At 47.6% G+C, this 24993-nt stretch overlaps 2 protein-coding genes across 15 annotated transcripts in view; one reads left to right on the forward strand and one right to left on the reverse strand.

Annotated features, from left to right (window-relative positions):
- The window catches only part of RAD52 (RAD52 homolog, DNA repair protein), a 93735-nt gene extending 69698 nt beyond the window's left edge, over positions 1-24037 (reverse strand). The window contains exons 1-3 of one of the 4 annotated variants that reach the window (XM_033952323.1): positions 23672-24037; positions 23021-23128; positions 16558-16659 (exon numbers count right to left, since the gene is read on the reverse strand). In XM_033952323.1, coding sequence (XP_033808214.1) covers positions 16558-16659; positions 23021-23110 — 192 coding nt within the window. In that variant the 5' untranslated portion in view covers positions 23111-23128; positions 23672-24037. The remainder of the gene's footprint in view (positions 1-16557; positions 16660-23020; positions 23129-23671) is intronic. The other 3 variants (XM_033952326.1, XM_033952322.1, XM_033952324.1) reach the window with 3 other exon arrangements.
- A 42-nt stretch (positions 24038-24079) lies between these two features.
- Positions 24080-24993, forward strand: part of ERC1 (ELKS/RAB6-interacting/CAST family member 1) — a 509833-nt gene continuing 508919 nt past the window's right edge. For all 11 annotated transcript variants that reach the window (XM_033952310.1, XM_033952317.1, XM_033952311.1 and 8 more), the window contains exon 1: positions 24080-24220. The gene's annotated coding sequence lies outside the window, so the exon portion shown is untranslated. The remainder of the gene's footprint in view (positions 24221-24993) is intronic.

The following is a 24993-nucleotide window of genomic DNA, read 5'->3' on the forward strand; positions in this document are numbered from 1 at the left end:
CTCCTGGATCCAGGAAGTGACGACTGAGGAAGTCCGCCTGAACATTTTCTACCCCGGCTATGTGAGAGGCCGAGAGGTCCAGCAGATGGGACTCCGCCCAACCATGAGCCGAGCCGCCTCCTGCGCCACCTGAGTGCTCTTGGTGCCCCTCTGACGATTGACATAAGCCACCGCCGTGGCATTGTCCGACAGGACTCTGACCGACTTGCCCAACAAAAGGGAGTGGAAAGCTAACAGCGCCAGCCGGACCGCTCTGGTCTCCAACACGTTGATCGACCAGGAGGCCTCCTCCGTGGACCAGGTGCCCTGAGCTGAGTGACCCAAACACTGAGCCCCCCAACCGAGGAGACTCGCATCCGTAAGGAGCACCGTCCACTGTGGGAGATCCAGACCCACCCCCTGAACCAGGTGAGGGGTCCAGAGCCACCAGCGCAAACTGCAGCGCGCCATGCCTCGCAGGGGAACAGGAACATCCAAACCGTGCCTCTGGGGAGACCACCTCCGGAGCAGAGCATACTGAAGAGGACGCATGTGGGCCCGCGCCCACCTCACCACGTCCAGGGACGCCACCATCGACCCCAAGACTTGGAGGAAATCTCGCGCCCGAGGACACCGGGACGCCAAAAGCAGGCGAATATGAGATTGCAATTTGCTCACCCGGGCCTCTGGAAGGAAGACCTTCCCCAAGGAGGTGTCGAACAGAACCCCAAGGTACTCCAGACGCTGAGCCGGGACCAACCGACTCTTGGAAAGGTTGACCACCCAGCCCAGCGACCGGAGAAACTCCACCACCCGAGCCGTAACCCAGGAGCTCTCCTGCAATGACTTTGCCCGAATCAACCAGTTGTCCAGGTAGGGGTGTACCAGGATGCCCTCCAACCGCAAGGCTGCCGCGACGACCACCATTACCTTGGTGAACGTCCGGGGAGCCGTGGCCAGACCAAAGGGAAGCGTACAGAACTGAGAGTGCCAACCCAAGATCGCAAAGCGAAGGAAGCGCTGATGAGAGGCCCGAATGGGAACATGCAAGTAGGCCTCTGTCAGATCGAGAGAAGTGAGAAACTCCCCCGGCTGAACCGCCAGAATGACCGACCGCAGAGTTTCCATGCGGAAAGATGGAATCTTGAGAGCCCTGTTGACCCCTTTCAAATCCAGGATGGGCCGAAAGGTCCCCTCCTTCTTGGGCACCACAAAGTAAATGGAGTACCTGCCTGTGCCCCACTCCGGAGGGGGCACTGGAACAACTGCCTTGAGATCTAGCAAGCACTGAAGGGTCTGGCGAAAAGCCTGCGTCTTCCAAGGAGTCTGACATGGAGAGGCGAGGAAAAGGTCCGGCAGAGAGCGGGCGAACTCCAGGGCATAACCGTCCCGCACCACCTCCAGGACCCACTGATCGGACGTGATCTCGGCCCATTTGGGGAAAAATTCGCGCAGCGGGGCCCCCACCGGAACCAAAGGGGGCGCCGGCAAGGAGTCATTGTGCAGGACGGGAAGCGGGGGAATCAGCGGAGGGATTCCCTGCCCCCCGACGGGCCCCCCGAAAGGGCTGCATGCGCTGGAAGAACCGACCCCGGGAAAACCCTGGAGCCGGGAAAGAAGCAGCCCCACGCCCAGGGCGATACTTGCGAAACTCCCGCAAACGCCCCCGGGCAGCGCCACCCCGAGACGCCGGGCAGGCACGGTCTTCAGGCAGACGGGGCACCTTTGAGTCCGTCAGAGTCTGAATCAACTTATCCAATTCCTCCCCAAACAAAAAGGACCCCCGAAAGGGAAATTTAGTAAGCTTAGCTTTGGACGCAGCATCCGCCGCCCAAGCGCGTAGCCACAAAATACGCCGCGCGGCCACACCAAAGCCCATAGACTTAGCCGAGATCCGCACCAAGTCATATAGAGCATCTGAGAGGAACGAGGCAGCCATCTCAATCTTCGCCACCTCCTGATCCACCAGAGACCAGTCATCAGACTCCCGATCCAGGACACGCTCAGCCCACCGAAACACGGCGCGAGCGACCAGCCCCCCACAAATAGCCGCCTGGACCCCAAAGGCAGAGACCTGAAAATTTTGCTTAAGGATGTTCTCCAACTTGCGTTCCTCAGAGTCCCGCAAGGCAGAACCGTCCTCAACAGGCACGGTATGCCGCTTAGAAATCGCCGAGACCACCGCGTCTACGACTGGCGATGCTAAAGTAGCCCGATCCCCCTCTGGGATGGGATACAAACGAGCCATGCTGCGCGCCAAACGAAACGGCGCCTCCGGCGTTTTCCACTGTTCCAGTATAATATCCCGAATATCCTGATGCATAGGAAAAGAGCGGGAAACGGAACGGATCCCCCGTAGCAGAGGGTCCCCCACACGCGGAGTCTCCGGCGGCGCATCCTCAAAACGCAACACCGAAGAAACCTGTTGAATCAGGTCCGGCAGCTCATCTCTCTGAAAAAGGTGCACCACTGATGCCTCTTTGCCGGAGGACGGGAAACCCGACAACCCGCCACCAGCGGCCGTCCCCTCGAGAGGGTCCTGGAAATCCTCAGAAAGGTCCAGGTCCTCATCCAGACGGACACGCTCCTCCGACCATAAATCCTCATCCCACGACACCCGCGGATGCTTGGACAAGGGAGGAGGAGGAGGGGACGCCACAACAGACGAGAGAGGCAAAGCCGCAGGGAGCGCGGAGGAAACCCCACTCCCCGAAATCCCCTGAGTGCAACCGGGACCCCCAGCCACCTGAAAATAGGCTCTGCACAAGGAAAAAAAGAAATCAGGAGAAAAACCCCCCGAGGGTCCCAAGGGACTCCCTGCCACAGCAGGGGACCCAGCAGAAACCTGCCCCTGTTTTTCCAATACAGGGGGAAGGTCACCTGAGGTGGAAGACAAAATGGAGAGGCCAGACTGAGAAGATGGCGACTTTCCCGCCAAAAAAGCTCCCTCCATAGCCTGTAGCGGCTGAGAAACCTGAACAGTCCCAGCCGCTAAAACAGGCAAGTCGGCATCAGCTGTCAAAACATCAGCTGAGAGGGAATCCCCAACAACCCGACCGTCGGCGGCTCGGGGAATCCCTCCGTGGGCGGTTGGGGAAGACCGGGCTTCCCCACTGCTCCCAGCCGACTCGCGAGGCACCATCGGCGGGGAGCTCTGGGCACCTGCAGCCGCTGCCGATGGAGCTCCTCCACCGCACCGGCCTGAACACCGCTTGCACAGGCCGGCCGCGAGTGCCTTGCGCCTGGAGCACAATGAGCACTTTTTCCCTTTAGAAGTGCTCATTGCTCTATACGCGACCTAGCTATAAAAAAGTGCCGGTTAGATGAAAAAATACAGTAAAATACAGTTTTCTTAAAGGGAAACAACCCTCCAGACCAGCACTACCTCAGGATTTTTTTATTTTTTTTTACAGAACAGACTCCACAGGCTCTCGAAGCAATATGCCTTGCTTGATTTAGGGGGCAAGGCTTACTGCTGAGGCTCCTCTAAAAAAATGTGGGGAAGTGGAGGAAGTGGGGGAAGGGACCCCGCTCGAGACCCGCCGGGTTTGACACCCCCGAGGTAGGACGAACCCTCAAACAGGGTCCGCCCAAGCTCCGTCCGGCCAAAAACAGGGACTATAAACCCCCTAAACAAATTCCAACAGCCCTACCAAGGGAGATGGGTACAGATCACATCAACACCTGCTGGAGACTGAAAGAAGACTGAGGGAAATAGAGAAGGGAGTATAGTATATACTGTCCCACAGTTTTGTTTTCAGTCTCCACCTGCTGGTCATGATTGGATATATACCCATTTGTAAAGATTAACCTCTACTGGTCTGGAGAGTGCTAAAGAATGTAGGCTTCTTCTCCCTGAGTTAACCAGATTTCAGTAATGCATAAAATTTGGAGATTATGTTGGGTAATAATGTCATGGATTAGATGGTATTTGTTTTTTATGGAACGTACATTTACCAGGCCTGTATTAAGTTTGAAAGAGTCATGTTGATTGCGATGGGGGTTAGATAGGGAATATGTTGGTATGGAGATATAATGTCTAGGCTGAATTTCAGTTTGGGTGAGATGGGGTGTGTACTTAGGAGGTCGGCGACCCCAAATGGTGGGGATAGAAGACATTGTTCTTGGACCGGAAAGTAGGGGAACGGAAGGTTTGAAGTGAAGAAGGTAAAATTATGTTCTTACCTGTTAATTTTCTTTCCTTTAGAAGCAGCAGATGAATCCAGAGACCAATGGGATAGCTCACATCTATCAGCAGGTGGAGATAGAGAAACTGATTAACAGGTGTACTTATTTGCTGGCACTCCTCCTGTCTCATCAGTATAGCTCCTTGCCCAAGCACATTTAACCATCAATAGATATAGCATGTAAAAAAACAAACTTCTTTCCCAGAACACATCGCAAACAGCAACGATACAGCATACAATCATTAAGAACACCCAATCACTAAAAGTCACATACGAAAAACCCGACAACCAAATACCAGAAAGGGTGGGGCTCTGGATTCATCTGCTGCTTCTAAAGGAAAGAAAATTAACAGGTAAGAACATAATTTTACCTTCCTTAGCAAAGCAGCAGATGAATCCAGAGACCAATGGGATGTAGCAAAGCAATCCTTAATCTGGGTGGGAAGCAAACGCCGCCTTCGCAACGACCGAAGCATCAAAAAACCCCTATCGCATGTGCCCGCACATCCATGCAGAGACGCGGCGAGAAGGTACTCTCGGAAGACCAGTTAGCCGTGAGACAATCTCCTCCAAGGCAAAAAACCTCTGGGCCGAGCCCAAGAAGCAGCCATCGTTCCAGCGGAATGGTCATGAAGTTCAATCGCCACCCGCTCCCCCGCCAGTAGGCAAGCATAAAGAATGTCCTCCTGGACCTAATGAACGAAGTAGGCATCGGACACCGCCATACGCCTGAGGCGTCCCTTGAAGAATATCAAAAGGAGATATAAACAACTAACAGTTGATAGAACCGAGTTCGTGGAGAACTCGACATACGTATCAAAAATTGTAGTGAATAAAAGCACTGCTCCCAATATCCCCTCCCAGGAAGAAGGAAGGAAAAAGCGAGCCTGACGGAAAAGAAAAGATGACACCCTCCTAGAAAGAAATAGTGGTACCAGCCGAACTGATACCCCATATTTTGGAAATCCGACATAGGAATACCCGTTGAACAAGGCTTGCCACATAGAAGATTGTAGAGCTGAAGCCATGGCCCCAAGAACACCCTGCTCAACGGCACAGCCCTTTGGAATCCCCAAAAGACAAAGAGGAAATAAAGCCTTCGGTAAACTGCGAAGACATACGTGAGGAATGTACTCCAAATCTTGCTCTCCATGAGGTGTCTGAACATACCGCACTCTATTTAGGGACTGAACTACATAAAGCTGAGAAGGAAACGAAGAGCAACCTACCCAGTCCTTGTAACAAGCCAAGAAAGGCTCCAGAAGCGGAAGGGAATTGAACGCTAAGCCCTTGGCAATACACTTGTGTCAAAAAAGGAACTCTGGAGCGGTTCAAACGTGAAGAAGCGCCCAAGAAAGGAAAAAACCCTCCAACAGGAAGCAGAAGCCACAGGAGATGTCCGTAGCACCTGGATAAGAGAAGAAATAACCATTTTCGCATAACCCATACACGTCAGCCAAGCTTAACCAAAAAACTAGGTTGTAATACTAAAGTAGTACAATATCCATGTGGATCGGACCCTAGGCGGGCAAAGCCGGAGACGCCAGGAAACTTCCTAGTCCAGCTGTCGAAAGACTCATCAAATCCGCATAGTAACGATGGCGCCGCCAATCCAGAGATTCTACCAATACTGTGCCCAGAAAGCGAGCTCGAAATGGCAAAACCAAGCCATCATCAGCCAGCGGAAAACACTGAAAAAGAGGAGGCAGAGGCGAGAAAGGAGCCATGCAGCCACCCCCTCTAACTCCCACTCCCTGGGCCTGCTGAAGAAGCTAGGAAGCTTAGAATTGAGAGACGAGGCCATGAGGTCTAGGTCAAGGCGATCTCACGTCCAGAAAAAGAGCTAGAACGCCTGAGCCACAAAACTCAACATCCAGGATGCAGAAGATTACACTATTACCAACATGCACACTTTCCAGAGCGTACACAGCGCTGTACACTGGAACCTACAAGAAAATGGGCCATGCTCAGATTCCGCGGAGAGAAAGTCTATCCAAACCCTGCCAACAGAAGATGAAGATGAAAGTCCACCCATTGAAGCAGACCAACTTCACCTGCCAACTGAGGACAACACCTACTACCTAAGCTGTAGAGAAATACCCCCATCCTAATACTGACCAAATGATCGGCGGTCATGAGCTAGTCCAGCAAAGCCCGAGGCATGCCTTGAAAAGAGAAATCGCTCTGAGCCACCAAACATATAGAGCGATGCAGGGGGAGCCTACCAAAAATTTGGAGTCCTGAGATACCGGGAACTATTGGAACAACAGCGACTGCTGTAGCGTAAGAAGGGGAAAGCAAGCCGAAGTTCCCAGTGGAGTCAGGAATATGGATCCCAGAAACTGTATAGAATCCCATACTCTTAGTCATGGTAAGCGAAGAAGAAGACCAATCTGAGACCGAGACCCCACGCCCAAGTCTCCGGAAAGAAACACATGTCACTCCTATATGAATAAAAACATCACCCCGTTATACCTATAAATAGTACAGGAGAAAAAAAAAAAAGCGCTGTGCAAATTCGAAGATGCACGAGTAAAGAAATGAGGGAAAGATACCACCCTTTTCATGTCAGTCAAATGGCCCGACTGGAAGTCGTCTGAATCAAGTAGGCGGTCAAGAAAAAATTAGATGAATCGCCTGGCATCGCCAAAACGGAACCACCGCCCACATCACCTAAAACGTTCGTGAAGCCTTGGGTAGGCGAAATGGCATGTGCCAAAACCGAAAGCGCCTCTCCAAGAGAGGCAGGCATACCAAGTGCCCATTTGGAGGCCATAGAGAAAATGTAAATATATTCCCAGGTTGTATGCAGAAATGTGTAACCCCGAGAAACTAATACAGCAGAACCGGATTTAGCCTGCCCAATGCCCCCATCTCGGGCCCCATGCAGGAAGTGGAAAAATGTCCCTTAGTTCCCGAAGAACTACAAGAACTGCCCTGAGGACCAGGAACACTGAAAAGAGAAACACAAACATAGAGACTCCAAGAACGAACTGGAAACCTGAGGCGGATGCAAAGATACAAGCATCATGAAAAATCTACACCCCCCCCTGACTTGACAGCACAGCGTCTTCTCCCTCATGAGAAAGCCTGAAGAGACATTGGAAGAAGTCAAGATCTCCTCAGAATGAAGTGCAGAAAGTCAGGGAATGTCAGGATGAGACTGTCGGATCTGCAAGAAGAGTCTCCTATGAAAAATCAAGTGTCACCATGTAAAGAGGAATATACTGGAACCCATGAAAACAGTCCTAACACCATGCAACCTGAGCTAAATACGTATGTCCGTTAAAGTGAAAAACGCACTAGACTCAATCAAGAGGCTGCATCTACCGCCCCGTGGAAAACAACAGCATCCTTATAGGTAACAGACAAAGCTCACATCGCTTAATGAGAGCTTCAGGAATGAGGCTAACAGCCACATAGTGCGCGTCCTCCGCGGGTTTGATAGAATAGTTAACCGGCTCCTGGTTAAAAGGAGCTGTACAGTCCGTCTTGTCTGGTCGGGGGGCCTATCTAGTATGTGCCATGAGAAAATGGTGACAGAAGAAACCAGCATGATAAGCATGGAAATCCAAAGTCCAGGCCCCCTCAGAAACAAAGAAAGAGTGCCCTTAGGAAAAGTAGACAGACCCGGATGTCTGAAAGATCAGACACCCATTCCAAAAGAAAAAACGTTAGGGAATATTCAAACTGTCATATAGCCCTGGTGTCCCCTACTGAGAGTCACTGCAAGGTGAAATGAACCCTCAAACAACCTGGAAAAACAGGGTGTACAGCCCCCTATGGCAGGAGAAGATGGTAGCCTCATAAGACTGCATAGAAGCCAGTAAAACACAGGACCTTGCATCACTCCTGAAATAAGAAAACCTAGCCCTGCCCGTAGGAAAAGGCAAGGCACCACCCGGCTACCACACTCCAGCCTTAGGTAGCATCTCACCAGGAAAACCTAATACGGTAGGATAAAAAGTAATTTCCATAGCGCTAGCAGACCCCTGCTGCGCAGCCCGAAGGTGCAAGGAAGAGGAAAGCAGACAAACTGCCTAAGCACCAGACAGGTACCCCGGGAGAGAGGAGGAGGGATCCGAACCCAGATCCGGATATCCCCCCGTTGCTGACCTCCGTCAGTGACAATCTGACTGCTGCCGGTCCCGTGCAGGAACAAGTTGCAACCCAGGAGCCAAGCACACCTTGTCACCCCCTCTCCATCGTCCTCTAGCCAGTCAGGACGGCTCCCATGCCCGAAAAAAAAAAAACCAGATAGGCCCAAACAACAGCCTCGGGAGAGAGTCTATGGTCGCATTACTGGCAACTGCAACTCGCAGAAGCGGCCATGTCCCGCAATCGGGAGCTCGCAGAAAGCGCAGTGAGAGGAGAGATGTCAAAACAGACAACAAAGACGCCACGGTGCTCCCGCCAGCGTCGGAGCACAAGCGCGGGCGTCCGGGCCTCTGAAAGGCACCGGCTCCATAAACAGTCACCCGCAGTGCAATTAAACACAGCTGCCGGATACTCCGTGCAAACAGTAGTCTCAGTGACCAGGCCATAACAATCAGGATACTTCCCTGCCCACGCAAGAAGATAAGCTCGCACCTCCCGCACGCGGGAAGTCACCGGCCCTATTTTTTTTTTTTTTTTTCTGAGCCCAAAAATTTTCAAAATTAACTAGATTGCATATACAAACGTACATTCCCTAGCAACAGCAGGGAGCCCTCCATCGAACAAGTCCGGTTACATCGAAATTTAACAAAGCGGAGCCTCTGAGAAATAAATCATCCCATGGTTGAGCCACGCGACCACACTACTGCAGTTTTTACAAATCACCAAACATAAGATCACCAACAAAACCCGCAGCTCTAAGACAACGTCCAAAAAACTAACACACCCAGCTCCAACATCACCAGAAATTATAACCCACCGATGTAACATAAAAAGAAATACTCACAACCTGATGGACAGGGCTTGCAGAGCCGGTAGACCCTGGCTGAACCCAAAGCCAGGGCAGAATCATACATAGCAAATGCGGTCTCTTTTTTTTTTTTTTTTTTTAAAGGGAAAGAAGAAAAAAATTAGAGACCAAGTTAAACCCTCTATCATTGGAGGGAGGGTGAGGCAGGGACAAGGGGGGGCCCAAGTGTAACCTCTAAAGCCGGCACCGTTTAGCCGGACACCCCTGTCTCACTGAAGAGAAAAATCTCAACAGGAGAAACAGAATGGCAGTCTCGCTGAAGAGAAACCTCAACAGGAGGTAATAAAGTTCCAGTCACAGCCAGAATCCAGGAGCTAGTTGAATAGCGACTTCAACCTGCTGGGAGATAGAGATTACTGATGAGACAGGAGGAGTGCCAGCAAATAAGTACACCTGTTAATCAGTTTCTCTATCTCCACCTGCTGATAGATGTGAGCTATCCCATTGGTCTCTGGATTCATCTGCTGCTTTGCTAAGGAAAGGATTGAATTAGAAGGAAGGAAATTAGGAAGTAATATATAAGAAGTTGGATTCCATGTGAAGAAAGAAAGTTGGGTAATGTTTTAGTGGAGAAAATATTATGAAGGAGAGAGATTAAGTTATGAAGAAGCTGCATGAAGGAGCGCATAAAGGAGCAGGACCTGCTCCTTAGGTGCGCTCCTTTGGCGTGCGCCGCAAAGCAGGGAAATATGTAAGTAACGCTACCGGTATTGAAAAGTGGGCGGAGTCGTCGGCACCGCGAAGATTATGTTGGGTAATAATGTCATGGATTAGATGGTATTTGTTTTTTATGGAACGTACATTTACCAGGCCTGTATTAAGTTTGAAAAAGGAGTCATGTTGATTGGGATGGGGGTTAGATAGGGGATATGTTGGTATGGAGATATAATGTCTGGGCTGAATTTCAGTTTGGGTGAGATGGGGTGTGTACTTAGGAGGTCAGCGACCCCAAATGGTGGGGATAGAAGACATTGTTCTTGGACCGGAAAGTAGGGGAACGGAAGGTTTGAAGTGAAGAAAGGAATGAATTAGAAGGAAGGAAATTAGGAAGTAATATATAAGAAGTAGGATTCCATGTGAAGAAAGAAAGTTGGGTAATGTTTTAGTGGAGAAAATATTATGAAGGAGAGAGATTAAGTTATGAAGAAGCTGCATGAAGGAGCGCATAAAGGAGCAGGACCTGCTCCTTAGGTGCGCTCCTTTGGCGTGCGCCGCAAAGCAGGGAAATATGTAGGTAACGCTACCGGTATTGAAAAGTGGGCGGAGTCGTCGGCGCCAGTCCCTTATGGAAGCAAGTGGGCTGGTAAAACAGGTAAAATTTAAACTTGAAATGATTAAAACAATATAAGTGAGCTCTAGTAAAAGAAAGATAGCAACGAAAGAAAAACCAAGTGAACAGTCTGTAGTGGTAGTTCAGGAGGGTGAGGTGAGCCAGCAAGCATAGGCGAACAGAGCAATATATATCAATCACAACTAACTAAAGGTTGTATTTCAGGTACTAGTGCAGAATCTTTAACTATGTTGGTTTCAAACTACAGGCCTATTTCTTTAATTAATGTGGATGGAAAACTCCTGGCTAAGCTATTGGCTCTAAGATTAGCCAAGGCTCTTCCTTATATGATCGGTATGCATCAAACTGGTTTCGTTGCTCAAAGACATTCTTCAAATAATACTAGATTGGCATTTCATATACTACGTATATGAAACTCTGTACAAGGGTTCAAGGAAGGTTTGGATAGGTTCCTGGAGGATAAGGGGATAGAGGGGTACAGATAGAACTGAGGTAGGTTATAGAAGTGGTCAGTAACCACTTCACAGGTCGCGGACCTGATGGGCCGCCGCAGGAGCGGACTGCTGGGCAGGATGGACCTCTGGTCTGACCCAGTGGAGGCAACTTCTTATGTTCTTATGTACGTTTATCAAAAACAATGAATGATCTGGCTTTCTCTGTCTCTTTGGATGCAGAGAAGGCCTTTGATCGTGTGGAATGGACTTTCATGTATCAAGCATGGTACAGGATCCAGATTTATTCAAATGATTCAAGCCTTGTATAGTTCCCCTTCAGCCAGGCTATATATTAATGATACATTTTCTGAACGTTTTTGTCTGGGGAGAGGAGTTAGACAAGGATGTCCCTTATCTCCATTGCTTTTTTATATTGTTCTGGAACCCTTGTTGTTGGCTATTCAGCAGGCAAAGGAGATACAGAGTATTCCTTATGCAGGTCGGGAATATAAGGTCTCTGCTTATGCAGATGACATCTTGCTTCATTTGAAGAATTCTGGATCTACCATCCCATCTTTACTGGAACTGATAGATTTGGTAAATTCTCAGGATACAAAATAAATTGGAGCAAATAGGAGGTTCTTCCGTGAAACATGCATTGTGCAAAAGGACTATTTGATTAATTCCCAATCCTCTGGAAGGAAGAGGGTATAAAATATTTAGGTATCATGATTCAAAAAAAACTCTGGAAGACCCAATGACAGCAAATGAAAAATCTTTATTGCTGAAAGTCAAAGAAATGTGAGAGCATTGGAATCCATTACATCTCTCTTGGTGGGGGAGAGTCCAAACAGTCAAGATGATGATTTTGCCTGTAGTTTTCTACCAAATGAGTATGTTGCCAGTTTATTTTCAGGGGTCCTTTTATAAGAAATTAAATGGAATTCTCACTAAATTTATTTGGTTGGGTAAAACTGTTAGAATTGCTTTAGTATCTTTGCAAAAACCAATTGCGGCGGGTGGGGTAAATTTTCCAAATTTCTATAGATACCATCAAGCTTTTATTATGCAACAGGGTATGTATTGGATCATTGCTGAAGTCTTGGAGCATCTTCCAGACTGGCTTTACCTAGAATGGCAACTTATGTCCCCATTGAGATTGTAAGATATAATTACCCGAAGTGGTTCAAAACTCACTATACTAAACTAATCATTAATACCACTTCCAGACAGGATGTATCCAATATCTAATATAATAAAATGGTAGGCCGCGCATGCGCACTAAAAAAAACGTGTTCCCTGATCCGTCGCGAAAACACGATTGCGCATGCGCGGGTTTTACGTCACCACTTGCTCGCGGCGACTTTCAAATAAAAATAAAAAATTAAACAGCTGCGACGGCCTTCCTCACCCCACTGTGAATGGTACCGGCTCCTCTCTCGAACTGCACCAGGATCGAGAGAGGAGCTGCAGCGCCGGCTTTCAACTTAAAACTAAAAAACTAAAAAAAACCCAACTGGAGATCGCCGCTCTCACCCGGCTCCCACTGTGCAAACCCCCCCCCCCCCAACTGGAGATCGCCGCTCTCACCCGTTCCCACTGTGCAAACCCCCCCCAACTGGAGATCGCCTCTCTCACCCCCCCTCCCTCCCAACTGGAGAGCGCCACTCTCACCCCCATCCCCTCCCCCAACTGGAGATCGCCGCTCTCACCGTGCAAACCCCCCCCAACTGGAGATCGCCGCCCTCACCCCCTCCCCCCAACTGGAGATCGCCGCTCCCACTGTGCAAACCCCCCCCATGGGAGGATGCGCCGCAGCAAAGTGCTGCACAGGTACTCGAGGGGGAGAGACATATCGCTTCTGCACCGGTACAAACATCCCTCCAGCGTTGGCAGTCGCTGTACGTTAAACAGGCTGCTTCTGGCTTTCTCTTGCAGTTGAGTCCCTTTGCCGCGTCACTGATTACATCATCAATGACGCAACAGAGAGACTCAACGGCAGAAGAAAGCAGAAGCAGCCTGTTTAACGTGCAGCGACTGCCAACGCTGGAGGGAGGTTTGATATTAAAGTCATCTTGCTAGGAGGGTCGCAGAGTCAGCGGGGGTTGGGCTGGGAGGGGAGAGAAGCGTCTGCCTCGGGTGCTTCAGGCAGCAGCAGCGTTTACAAATTGCTGCTGTTGCTGGCTTCAGGCCTTCCTCTCTGGCCGGTCCTGCCTACTTCCTCTTTTCATGAAGACAGGACCGGCCAGAGAGAAAGACCTGAAGCCAGCAACAGCAATGAATTGTGAATGCTGCTGCTGACCAATAAGAACATAAGAACATAAGCAGTGCCTCCGCCGGGTCAGACCACAGGTCCATCCCGCCCAGCAGTCCGCTCCCGCGGCGGCCCAAAACAGGTCAAGACCTGTCTGAATCATCAGAAGGGGCTCCCTTGCCACCTTGGCTTCCCATTTAAGTCCTGCCTTCCTATCGAAGTCCTAGCCCTCCGGTCTTGCACATGCACGACCAGGTTAGTTTATACTCATTACCTGATTTACTTCCTATACTTGTGTTACCTCCCAGCTCCTCCCTCAGTATCCCACGATCCCTTTATCCCTCAGGAATCCATCCAATCCCTGTTTGAATCCTTGTACCGTATTCTGCCTGATCACTTCCTCCGGTAGCGCATTCCAAGTGTCCACGACCCTTTGGGTGAAAAAAAACTTCCTTGCATTTGTTTTGAACCTATCTCCCTTCAGTTTCTCAGAATGTCCCCTCGTATTTGCTGTCCCCTTCAGTCTAAAGAATCTGTCCCTATCCACCTTCTCTATGCCCCTCATGATCTTGAAAGTCTCTATCATGTCTCCCCTGAGCCTCCTTTTCTCCAGAGAGAAGAGCCCCAGCCTATCCAGCCTCTCGGCGTATGAGCAGTGTTCCAGCCCTCTTACCAATTTCGTTGCTCTCCTTTGGACTCTCTCAAGTACCGCCATGTCCCTCTTGAGGTGCGGCGACCAATACTGAACGCAGTACTCCAGATGTGGACGTACCATCGCTCGATACAAAGGCATGATGACTTCCCGTGTTCTGGTTGCTATTCCCTTCTTTATGATGCCCAGCATCCTGTTGGCTTTTTTCGAGGCTGCTGCGCACTGTGCAGATGGCTTCAGTGATGCATCCACCAACACACCCAAGTCTCTCTCTAGTCTGCTGTCTCCCAACAATACCCCCCCTAATTTGTAGCTGAACAACGGGTTCTTTTTCCCTATATGCATGACCTTGCATTTGTCCACGTTGAAGCGCATTTGCCATTTGTTTGCCCAGTCTTCCAGCTTGTCCAGGTCCCTTTGCAGGTCCTCAATGAAGTAGTTAAATGAGGAAAGGGAGCAGAGGGGGAGAGAATGGCTTGGATTGAAGGAGGAAGGTATGCCAGACCAAGGCAAAAGGAAGGAAGAGATGGAGAGAGGCCATATGGGACAGAGAGAGGGGGGGGGGGGGGCGGACACTGGATGAGAAGAGAGGGCAGTGAATGGAAGGGGCAACATAGAGGGTGAACAGTATTCTAGCACCCGTTAATGTAACGGGCTTAAAGACTAGTATATTAATATTCATTCAGGAAAAAGGCCTCAGAATAGGAGCATACGTACAATCCTATCACAGACTGAAACTTCAACGTAGCAGCTCCTTGCTCTAATCATTGGCCAAAAAACCTGAAAATTTCTTTAATTCACTTAAATTATTTTTAAATAAATATGTGTACTTTTTTTTATTTTAAATATTTTCTTCAAACTTTTCTAAACTCCCGGGACGTTGCCTAGTCAGCACGCTGAGGCACAAGTATAAAGAGCACTGCCGGTGCCATATTTCCTCTGTTTGTGAGCCTTTGACAACGATTAACGGAGAAGTAAGTTTGACTACTTTTGATTAGAAGGAAAGTATGAATGATAATACTCTTATGGTATGATTTGAATGTATATTCTAGATGCCTTAATGCTTCTGCCTCTGGCCCTGAAGCAGTGGACCGAATGTTATGTCCACGAAACGCTGGCCACGTCAGCAACATATTGGCAGTGAACAGGCTATATATGAACCAGCAATGACAACGCTGAGATAAGTATCTAATATCCAGTTGTCTAATATTCTCTCCCAAACCATCAGAGAGGTGTATCCATAAGATTTAGAAAAGTTTGAAGAAAATATTTAAAATAAAAAAAGTACACATATTTATTTAAAAATAATTTAAGTGAATTAAAGAAATTTTCAGGTTTTTTGGCCAATGATTAGAGCAAGGAGCTGCTACGTTGAAGTTTCAGTCTGTGATAGGTCTGTACGTATGCTCCTATTCTGATGCCCATTGAGATTGTGTCATGTTTTGAGTATCAAATTACCACGTATTTATAAGGACAATAGTATTTTGCTAGCTACATGGAAAACCTTAAAATTCATAAACAACTTAACATCTATACCGGTACAACAGTCCACGTGTCAATCCTTATGGTTGAACTCCAAGATGGCAAGTCTAAGATCCTCTGGAAGCATTGGATGGGGAAATGCTTGATTTTTCACGACTGCAACAATCATTTGGCATTACAAAATCTCAAGCATATAAGTGGTTGCAGTTGAAGCAGGCCATTCAGAAAGGGTTCCCCGATTGGTGAAATTTAAAGGATCAGTATAGCTTGCCGGGCCTATGCCAAAAATAGCCCATAGGAGCTAAATAAAGGGTTGGGAAATAGGATTATAGAGGTGGGGGACCTTGTCCCTAGCCTTAGAAACCTCCAAAAAACACTTTTAGAGATCCCTGATTTTTCTCATAGGGCCTAGGCTATTACAGACTGCACTCATTGTGCCATACTGGTGCTGGAAGCTGCCAAGGCTGGAATTGCAATCAGAGAAATGGGAGGACTTCTGCTTCAGACAAGCCTGGAAAACCGGACAGCTTGCTTCTTTAGACTGCCCTACAGTCCTACCAGCTGGACTGAAACCTCAAACCATCACTGGAACTTGCACGCTAAGTCAAAAGGAGGAAACACACAGTCAACACCCAATCCTGGTGAAAAACTGCCATGAGGTTACTCAGCCTGCGCTCACGCTTTCTATGGACAAACCTGAAGCGAGCCTTGCTCTCAAGGGAACGGTCTCTGAGCTCCTGGACTGTTAGTGCAGACTGGCCAAGCAGGTGCCCTGCAAAGCAGGCTGCCTCTTTAACCAGAGATGTCCCGTATCCGGGATCTTCTGCAGCATCAAAAAGCTCTACAACTGTTTAAAAACCCAAAATTAAAGGAAAAATAAAGACGAGCAGAATAGATAGGTTCCTACCATCTCATGTGTAGAGAGAAAAACTGAGGAATTACAGGACAGCCCAGAGTGAGGGAAGGCACAGCAGAAAAATGTAAATGAGGCTCTCTACACTGGATCTCACAATCAGAGGATTACAACCCACAGGTTCAAGACTGATGTTCCTATTGCATTAGAAATAAAATTATGAGAAAAAGCTTCTGAACAACCTATAATCTAACATTTACTCATAGTACAAGCTGAATATTCATATTTCACATATTACTGCTGTCTTTTAGAAGTGGATTAAAAAACAGAACTCCCACAATGCCAGACTACACTGTATTTCCAGATGGAGAAATAATCTGCCAGCTCTAGCAGACTCTGGCTTATTCCTTTTTTTCACACAAAGCCGTCTTATTCTCTTCATATTAAAGGTGCTCTTACCTTTTGCCCTCCTCCAGCTTGCCTGCTGCTAATGTACTCTGGGCCCAGCCTCTGTCTTAAAGCATTCTGGACAGCTTGGTATTCCTCTGCTGTGTATCGGTGCTTTTGAAGAGCAAAATAAAAGTTATTTGTTCCATCTGACAAAAAAAAGAGGTTATTTTTTTTAATCACAGCCCCCTTTTCTTTTAAAGAACGGCATTATGAGATACTCTCAAGTGAACCTCTCTCGTTGTAGAGCTACCTTCTAATTCTGCACAATTGCAGCATAACCAGAGAGATAAACAAAAATAAAAAAAATCATGTTCTGCTTTATGTAACAATTGAATTCGGGTAACAAGGAAAAAAAACAACACTCTTGCTTGTTTAATGGCAATGGCATCAGTGCAATAATATAGCATGTCTCAGTACAGCTTAAACTGAAGTTCTGGTAGTCCTATTGGTCTTGGAGAATTCTGAAATCTTTGTAGGTTGTGATGCTTTTTAAAATATGAACCTGTAAACTCTTGTGGTCGGGACAGGATCTTTTGGTGGGCCCTAGGCAAATAAGTGTGTTAGGTCCCCAACTGTAACAAATGGGAATGGAGGGGAGATGGGACATGTATGCCACTTTTCTGGCTACACATTCAAAGTGATTTACAAATATACTGTACAGGTACTTATTTTATATCTGGGGGCAATAGAGGAGTAAGTGACTTGCCCAACGTAATTTCAAAATTTAATTTAATAGCAAAAGAACGTCGCTTAGCTTCATAGTGAACCGTCCTTCATTCACCGCTCCCGACATGCATGTTTCATAATGAAACCTTTCTTCAGGGTCGAGGGAAACTAGAAAAAATAAAATAAACAATTCTCTGTGCCTTATTTTCTCGTATATAATTAGACATATCTAACAACAGACTGTGCCTCTAATATGCATTAAAATTCAGTAAAATTGAAAAAGGAACCAGACGCTTACCATTTGAGGGAGCCTACTCGAACTTATAACATGGCCGCGGTTTGAAATTAAGGCCATTAAATACAGCTGGCCGGACGCACATCGCAAAACTTATGACGTCATAATCATAGCAGTGCGAGGCTCAGCCCATGCAGGAAAGGATCTCCTATAAAGAGTCTCTTATAGGATAGATAGCCATTCGATTTCCTCGTTTAATCCTACTGGAGCTAGGGATTTAAGTTTGAATATCCATTTTTGTTCTTTAATAGCTAAAGCTTTCTGAATATGAAAATGGTAAGCGTCTGGTTCCTTTTTCAATTTTACTGAATTTTAATGCATATTAGAGGCGCAGTCTGTTGTTAGATATGTCTAACTATATACGAGAAAATAAGGCACAGAGAATTGTTTATTTTTTCTAGTTTCCCTCGACCCTAAAGAAAGGTTTCATTATGAAACATGCATGTCGGGAGAGGTGAATGAAGGGCGTTTCACTATACACTTCCCCCCTCCCTGGTTTCGGTAATCGCAATTTCACATATTCACGATTTTTTGGGGAGGGGAAAAAAAAGAAAAAAAAAACCACAGTTCAGCCTTCCCTCCGGCGTCCCGGCCTTACCTGGTGGTCTAGTGGGCTTTCGGGGCAGGAGCGATCTTCCTACACTCCTGCCCCGTGTAGATCGCCAATAGGAAATGGCTGTGGGGAGTTCCCATTATAGTCTCTGTGTCAGTTCTCATGGGATTTGCGAGAACTGACTGCAGCCATTCTGAAAGCGAGGCAGGCCCAGGCAGCAGCGCAGACAGCACACTCCTGCCGTCCCATACACCGTTGGACCAACAGGCTTAAAGGGCGCTTAAAAAGGTACTGCAAGGAAGCCCTCTCCCGTGACTGCCGCTCCTGCCGGTCAAGAACCAGGAAGTGCGAGACAAGGAGGTGGAGGAGCAGCACGTTACTGCCCCTGCCAGCACAGCCCAGGATGGACCACTACTTCCTCAGACTGGCAACATTCCCTTTAGACTTGTCACCGATCTGGCCTCAGCGAGATTTTAAGTCTCAGCCTAAAGCAATTTCCCAAAAGGGGCGATGGAGGAAACATTGCAAAAGTCGTACCTAGAGCTTAAGTTTCTTAGGCTTCTAAGAAGTTGAAAACAAAAATAGTAGCAACCAAGTTTTAAAAGATAGCTTTCCCTTAAAACTTGGTTGTAATGCTGCAAGTCCCCTGCTCTAGCATCTTTTCCGAAGAGCTGACTGGGAGGTTAATAATACAGTATTTTGGTCGGCAGTAGAAATGGAAGGATCAAGGAGGGGGACGTGAGGTATGCGGGGAAGCCGGAGACTAGGGCTTATTTTCGGGAGTAGGGCTTATATTAAGACCTACCCCGAAAATCATGCTAGGGCTTATTTTCGGGGTAGGGCTTATTTTCGGGGAAACATGGTATTGAGAAATGTCCTTCAAGCATGTAGCTCCTCCTCCTATCCACTTCCCCCTTTTCTGAACTAAGCTTGGAGAAGCAGAAAGTAGGGGAAAAATCGCTGAGATAGTGCATCCACTTCAGTGTGCTTAATGCAAAATTACTGCATGAGTCAACAAAATGGGAGGCAGTAAGTTCTCACTTGGTAATGTTTTTTAATGGCAACATTAGCAAATGGCTTTTACAAAACATGGAAAAAATGCCATTTTGTAAAAGCAGTAAAAATGGCATTAGTTTGTGGGAAAAACCCACACAAAAAATGAGGTCATTGTTTTACTGCAACTTAGGGCCTGTTTTACAAAGCCAAGCTAGCAGCAGCTGCGCGGTAACAGCCCCGAAGCCCATAGATTTAAAGGGCATCGGGGCTATTGCTACACAGCTTTGTAAAACAGGCAGTTAGTAAAAGGGCCCCTTAATTACTAGACAGATGATATTTAAAATGATTTAACTAGACAGAAACAGCTACTGACTCGTAAAAATGACATTAGTTTGTGGGAAAAACCCACACAAAAAGTGAGGTCATTCTTTACTGCAACTTAGTAAAAGGGCCCCTTAAATACCAGATAGATGATATTCAAAATGATTTAACCAGACAGAAACAGCTACTGACTGGTTAAATTGTTTGTTTGGGTTATCCACAAATTTTCAATTAGTGGTCAGTGCCAGCTATTTTGGGGATATTCTGGAGACAAAGTTCACACTTAGCCAGTTAAGTGCCAATATTCAGCATTTAATCAGCCAGGGGACCTGCACAAAACACAGTCTTATCTGTCCCCTCTTTTATAAAACCGTGAAAGTGTTTTTTAGCACAGGCTCCCGACACTCATAGTGCAGGCTAGCGCTAAAAACTGATTTTGTAAAAAGGGAATTATGACGCCATGAGGAAAATGGTGAGAAAGAAACTCAACGACAGCACAAGGAAGATGGACTCCGTAGAAAATGCCTGGGCCCTACTCAAGGGCACAGTGCACGAAGCACAGAACCTGTGCATCCCCAAGTACAGGAAAGGGTGCAAAAAAAATCGAACAAAAAACCCAGTGTGGATAACAAATGCAGTAAAAAAGGCGACAAGAAAGCATCATTCAAAAAATGGAAAAAGGACAAAACAGAGCAGAACCAAGAGGAGCATAAAAACCACCAAAAGGAGTGTCACCGAGTGGTTAGGAAAGCAAAAAGAGAATATGAAGAGAGACTGGCAGGGGAAGCAACAAACTTCAAATCATTCTTCAGGTACGTTAAGGGGAAGCAACCAGCAAGGGAGGAAGTGGGACCCTTGGATGATGGGGACAGAAAGGGAGTGGTAAAAGAAGAAAAGGAGATAGCTGACAGGCTATATAAGTTCTTCACGTCAGTCTTCACGAGGGAGGACACAACCAACATTCCGGAACCTGAGGAGATCGTAAAGGGGGAGCAGGATGAAAATCTGGTTCAACTAGAGGTAAGCAAGGTGGATGTCCTCCGGCAGATAGACAGGCTAAAGAGCGACAAATCGCCAGGTCCAGATGGCATTCACCCAAGGGTACTCAAGGAAATAAGGAACGAAATAGCTGAACCACTTCGACAAATATGCAACCTATCCTTAAAAACTGGAGAGATTCCGGAAGACTGGAAAATAGCAAATGTCACGCCCATCTTCAAGAAAGGTTCAAGGGGAGACCCAGGAAACTACAGGCCGGTGAGCTTGACCTCGGTCCCGGGAAAGATGATGGAAGCACTGATTAAAGACAGCATCTGGGAACATATCGACAACTATGGGCAGCTAAAGTCGAGCCAGCATGGCTTCTGCAAGGGCAGGTCATGCCTCACGAACTTATTATACTTCTTTGAAGGGGTAACCAGCCAGGTGGATAAAGGGGAATCCATAGATATCATTTACCTTGACTTCCAAAAAGCCTTCGACATGGTGCCACATGAAAGACTACTAAGGAAGCTATGGAACCACGGGGTGCAAGGGGAGGTCCACCGATGGATCAAACACTGGTTGGCGGACAGGAAACAGAGGGTTGGAGTAAAGGGCCATTACTCAGACTGGCAATGGGTCATGAGCGGAGTTCCACAGGGGTCGGTGCTGGGACCGCTACTTTTCAACATATTCATTAACGACCTGGAGGCAAGAACAAAATGTGAGGTTATTAAATTTGCGGATGACACCAAACTATATTGCAAGGTAAATAACATGGAGGACTGCGAAGATCTCCAAAAAGATCTGACAACACTGGAAGAATGGGCCAAAAAATGGCAAATGAGTTTCAACATAGGGAAGTGCAAAGTCGTACATATAGGGAAAAACAACCCGATGTTCACTTACAAAATGGGGGGATCAGCACTAGGGGTGAGCGACCTTGAAAGAGACCTGGGAGTGATGGTAGACACAACATTGAAGGCGTCGGCGCAGTGTGCAACAGCCTCAAGGAAAGCAAACAAAATGTTGGGTATCATTAAGAAGGGTATCACGACCAGAAAGAAGGAAGTCATCCTGCCACTGTATCGTGCTATGGTGCGCCCGCACCTGGAGTACTGTGTTCAATTCTGGTCGCCGTACCTCAAGAAGGACATGGAGGTACTTGAAAGAGTTCAAAGAAGAGCAACTAAGCTAATAAAGGGTATGGAGGACCTCTCATATACTGACAGACTGAAAAGGCTAGGGCTTTTCTCCCTGGAAAAGCGGAGACTTAGAGGAGACATGATAGAAACCTTCAAGATCATGAAGGGCATAGAAAAAATAGACAGGGACAGATTTTTCAAATTAAGGGGATCAACAAGTACAAGGGGGCACTCAGAGAAATTGAAAGGGGAGAGGTTTAGAACAAACGCCAGGAAGTTCTTTTTCACACAGAGGGTGGTGGATACATGGAACGCGCTACCGGAGGATGTGATAAACAGGAGCACGCTACAGGGGTTCAAAGAAGTTTTGGATAGGTACTTGGAAGACAAAGGGATTGAGGGGTACAGATAAGAGTAGAGGTAGATTATAGGGATGGGATTAGAGGTAAGTTATAAAAATAATCAGGGATCACTGTTCAGGCACTAGGCCTGATGGGCCGCCGTGGGAGCGGACCGCTGAGCAAGATGGACCTCTAGTCTGACTCAGCGGGGGCAACTTCTTATGTTCTTATGAGGGTTTATGTGGCAAGTCAAGGCTAGTTAAATTCAGAATATCGACTTAACCAGCCTTAACTGGTGCCACATAAACCTGATATTTTATGCCAAAGACTAGACACAATCTGGCACTGAATGAATAACACCAGCAGTAGTCAACAAAATACTCACCAATGCATGCTGAATATTTATCCCCAAATGATTTCTTTCATTTTGTTTATGGGAAACTGTTTAATAAACAGTGCCCTAATTTTATGAAGTACGAGTATCCCACAGACTTTGAATTTAGCACCTCTACCAGCAGGGCAAGCTCAAAATGTTATAGTGCTCTGGGCTCACTAATGTTTTGGCACCCCTCGGGCTCTGCCCCCCCTCCTCCAAGGCCAGTTCCCTCCTCTGATGTTACTACCCAGCCCAACAAGATACGACTTCATAGGCCAGCTGCCATGAGGAAGCCAGTTGCAGTGTCAGTACCAAGCAGTAGCATTAGGAGGAAAAAGGGACCTCCCTTCTGCAACACTGATGTTGACGCTAGTTCTGACCCTCTCTTCTCATGGCAGCTGGCCTATGAAGCTGCATCCTGTTGGAGTCAGAGGAGGAGGTCAAGCCGCATCTCAGCTTAATTTATGGGCCGGTGATGTCACAGCCCTAGGTGTTTGGTGCCCTAGGCCAGAGTCTCACCTGGTCCATTGGTTAAGCTGGCCCTGCTTACCAGATGTCAAAGCTACTTATAGGTTACTTACAGTAAAAGTAACAAATTTTACTTAAGATAAAGTTCCTTGCAGGAATTCTACAAATCCATTCTTACTAATAAAAATGATGTCCCTGTAAGGATTTTTTTTGTTTCACCAGAGAACATTTCCATAATGATGAGAATGAACAAGTCAAACCTCAAATCATATATCCTGGTCATTTAATTCAATTTCTCTCATGTACAAATAAAAAATGTCTTAAACAGACCTGCCCAAAATAAACAGCTGGACTACTATTGCTGGTGGTGTTATCATTGCTGCTGGCATGGTTTCCATCACCTGCTTGATTTCTAGACATACTGGCTCTCTCTTCCCTCTAAGGACAGAAACAAAAGTTGATCTGGTTGCATACTGAACATTATTTTTTGTAACCTGCCCGAGCCTTTCTTCTTAACCCAACCCAAACTATCATAGGCAGAATCAGGTCAGTCTCAAACTAATTTTGCTGCGGCTACCAAACTGTCCCAAATAAACCTTGAGATGGTGAAGAACAAGAGCCTAAATATTTAACCCATATTAATTTAGATCAGTGGTCTCAAACTTGCTGCCCGCCAGGTACTATTTTGAGGCCCTGGGTATGTTTATCATAATCACAAAAGTAAAATAAGAGTTTATTGATCATATGTCTCTTTAGCTATCAATGACAATATTATTATTAAGACTTAGCCAAAAGGAAAGATTTATAAACTATAAAGAGATTTTACCTCATGCAAAATTGTCATTTCTTTAATAAGACATTAACTATTTTTTTCTGAGGCCCTCCAAGTACCTAGAAATCCAAAATGTGGCCCTGCAGAGGGTTTGAGTTTGAAACCACTGATTTAGATCCACACACCATCAAACCACACTCACAACGCACCAACTCACACCAAAAGGAAGCGCAGCAACCCGCAATCAGAATTCCACTCTTGGTGAATGCATTACACCTTTTCTGCTCCAACCTACTGAGACGTGAAAAGGTTCCAATGCATTTCAGCAGGGGCTTAAAGCGACCCCCAATACGTCCTCGAACAGATAACCGAACCACAACCGGAAAACGACGCCCCCTCCCAAATCTCCCATCCCGGCTGCGTTCGGGTTTGCGCGCCTCAGGCCGCAAAGGACTCCGGGAGCAGCGATCGCAGAGGTTTGGCGCCGGCGCACTAGGGGCCGAGGCGGCTATTCCTGATGCAGCACGCAGAGCGCGAGCGCACAGGCTGGGGGCGGGGTTCTTGGTGCTGGCGCGCGCGCCGGTGACGTCGATCGAGTGGCGTTCGGATTGGGGGTTTGGGGCGTGGAGGGTCAGTCGCACGGACCCCGGGGGAGCGCGCACGTCACTGGCTCTTTCGTAGAGCTCGGCTCCTGGTGCGCTGTGGAGAGGCGGAGAGATAGAATTCAGTGCTTCCGCTACGGGACTTTGGCAGAGCCGGTAAGAGAGGTTCCCTTCAACCCCTCTCCCCCGAGACTCGGGTAAAACGGGGACAAGATTGCCGTGCGCTGGCTGTCAGGGCCCAGGAGCAGCTGGAGAGGATGCTGAACCCTCGGGGAAAGCCAGTATTTCTCTCTGCGGGTGGGGATCGGCAGGGAATAGCCCGCCTGGCTCCCTTGCTCTCTCTCCGTTCCCTAGAGCGGTGGTTCCCAACCCTGTCCTGGAGGGCCACCAGGCCAGTCGGGTTTTCAGGATAGCCCTAATGAATATGCATGATGCAGATGTGCATGCCTGGCATCTCTATTATATGCATATCTCTCTCATGCATATTCATTAGGGCTATCCTGAAAACCTGTCTGGCCTGATGGTCCGCCAGGACAGGGTTGGGAACCACTGCCCTGGAGCCTACAGGGCCAGTGACAGAATTGCATGCTTTCGTAGGATGTGAGCTGGTGGCCAGGGCTCGTAATAGTCGTCCCCCCCCCCCCCCTTTTTCCATTGGAGACAACCTGGTTCTGGGTGTCAGTGGGTTGCATTGACCCGGTCGTCCACATCTGTATACCTAAAGCAGGGCTGCCCAAGTCCGGTTCTCAAGATCTACAATGAACATGCATGAGAGAGATTTGCATACCAAGAAGGCAGTGCAGGCAAATCTCTCTTATGCATATTCATTGTGGATATCCTGAAAACCTGGCCTACCAGTAGATCTCGAGGACCGGACTTGGGCAGCCCTGACCTAGACCTAAAGCTTAGTATCAATTCAGGACGTCTGG

The sequence above is a fragment of the Geotrypetes seraphini genome, chromosome 7, assembly GCF_902459505.1.
Source record: "Geotrypetes seraphini chromosome 7, aGeoSer1.1, whole genome shotgun sequence".
NCBI lineage: Eukaryota > Metazoa > Chordata > Amphibia > Gymnophiona > Dermophiidae > Geotrypetes > Geotrypetes seraphini.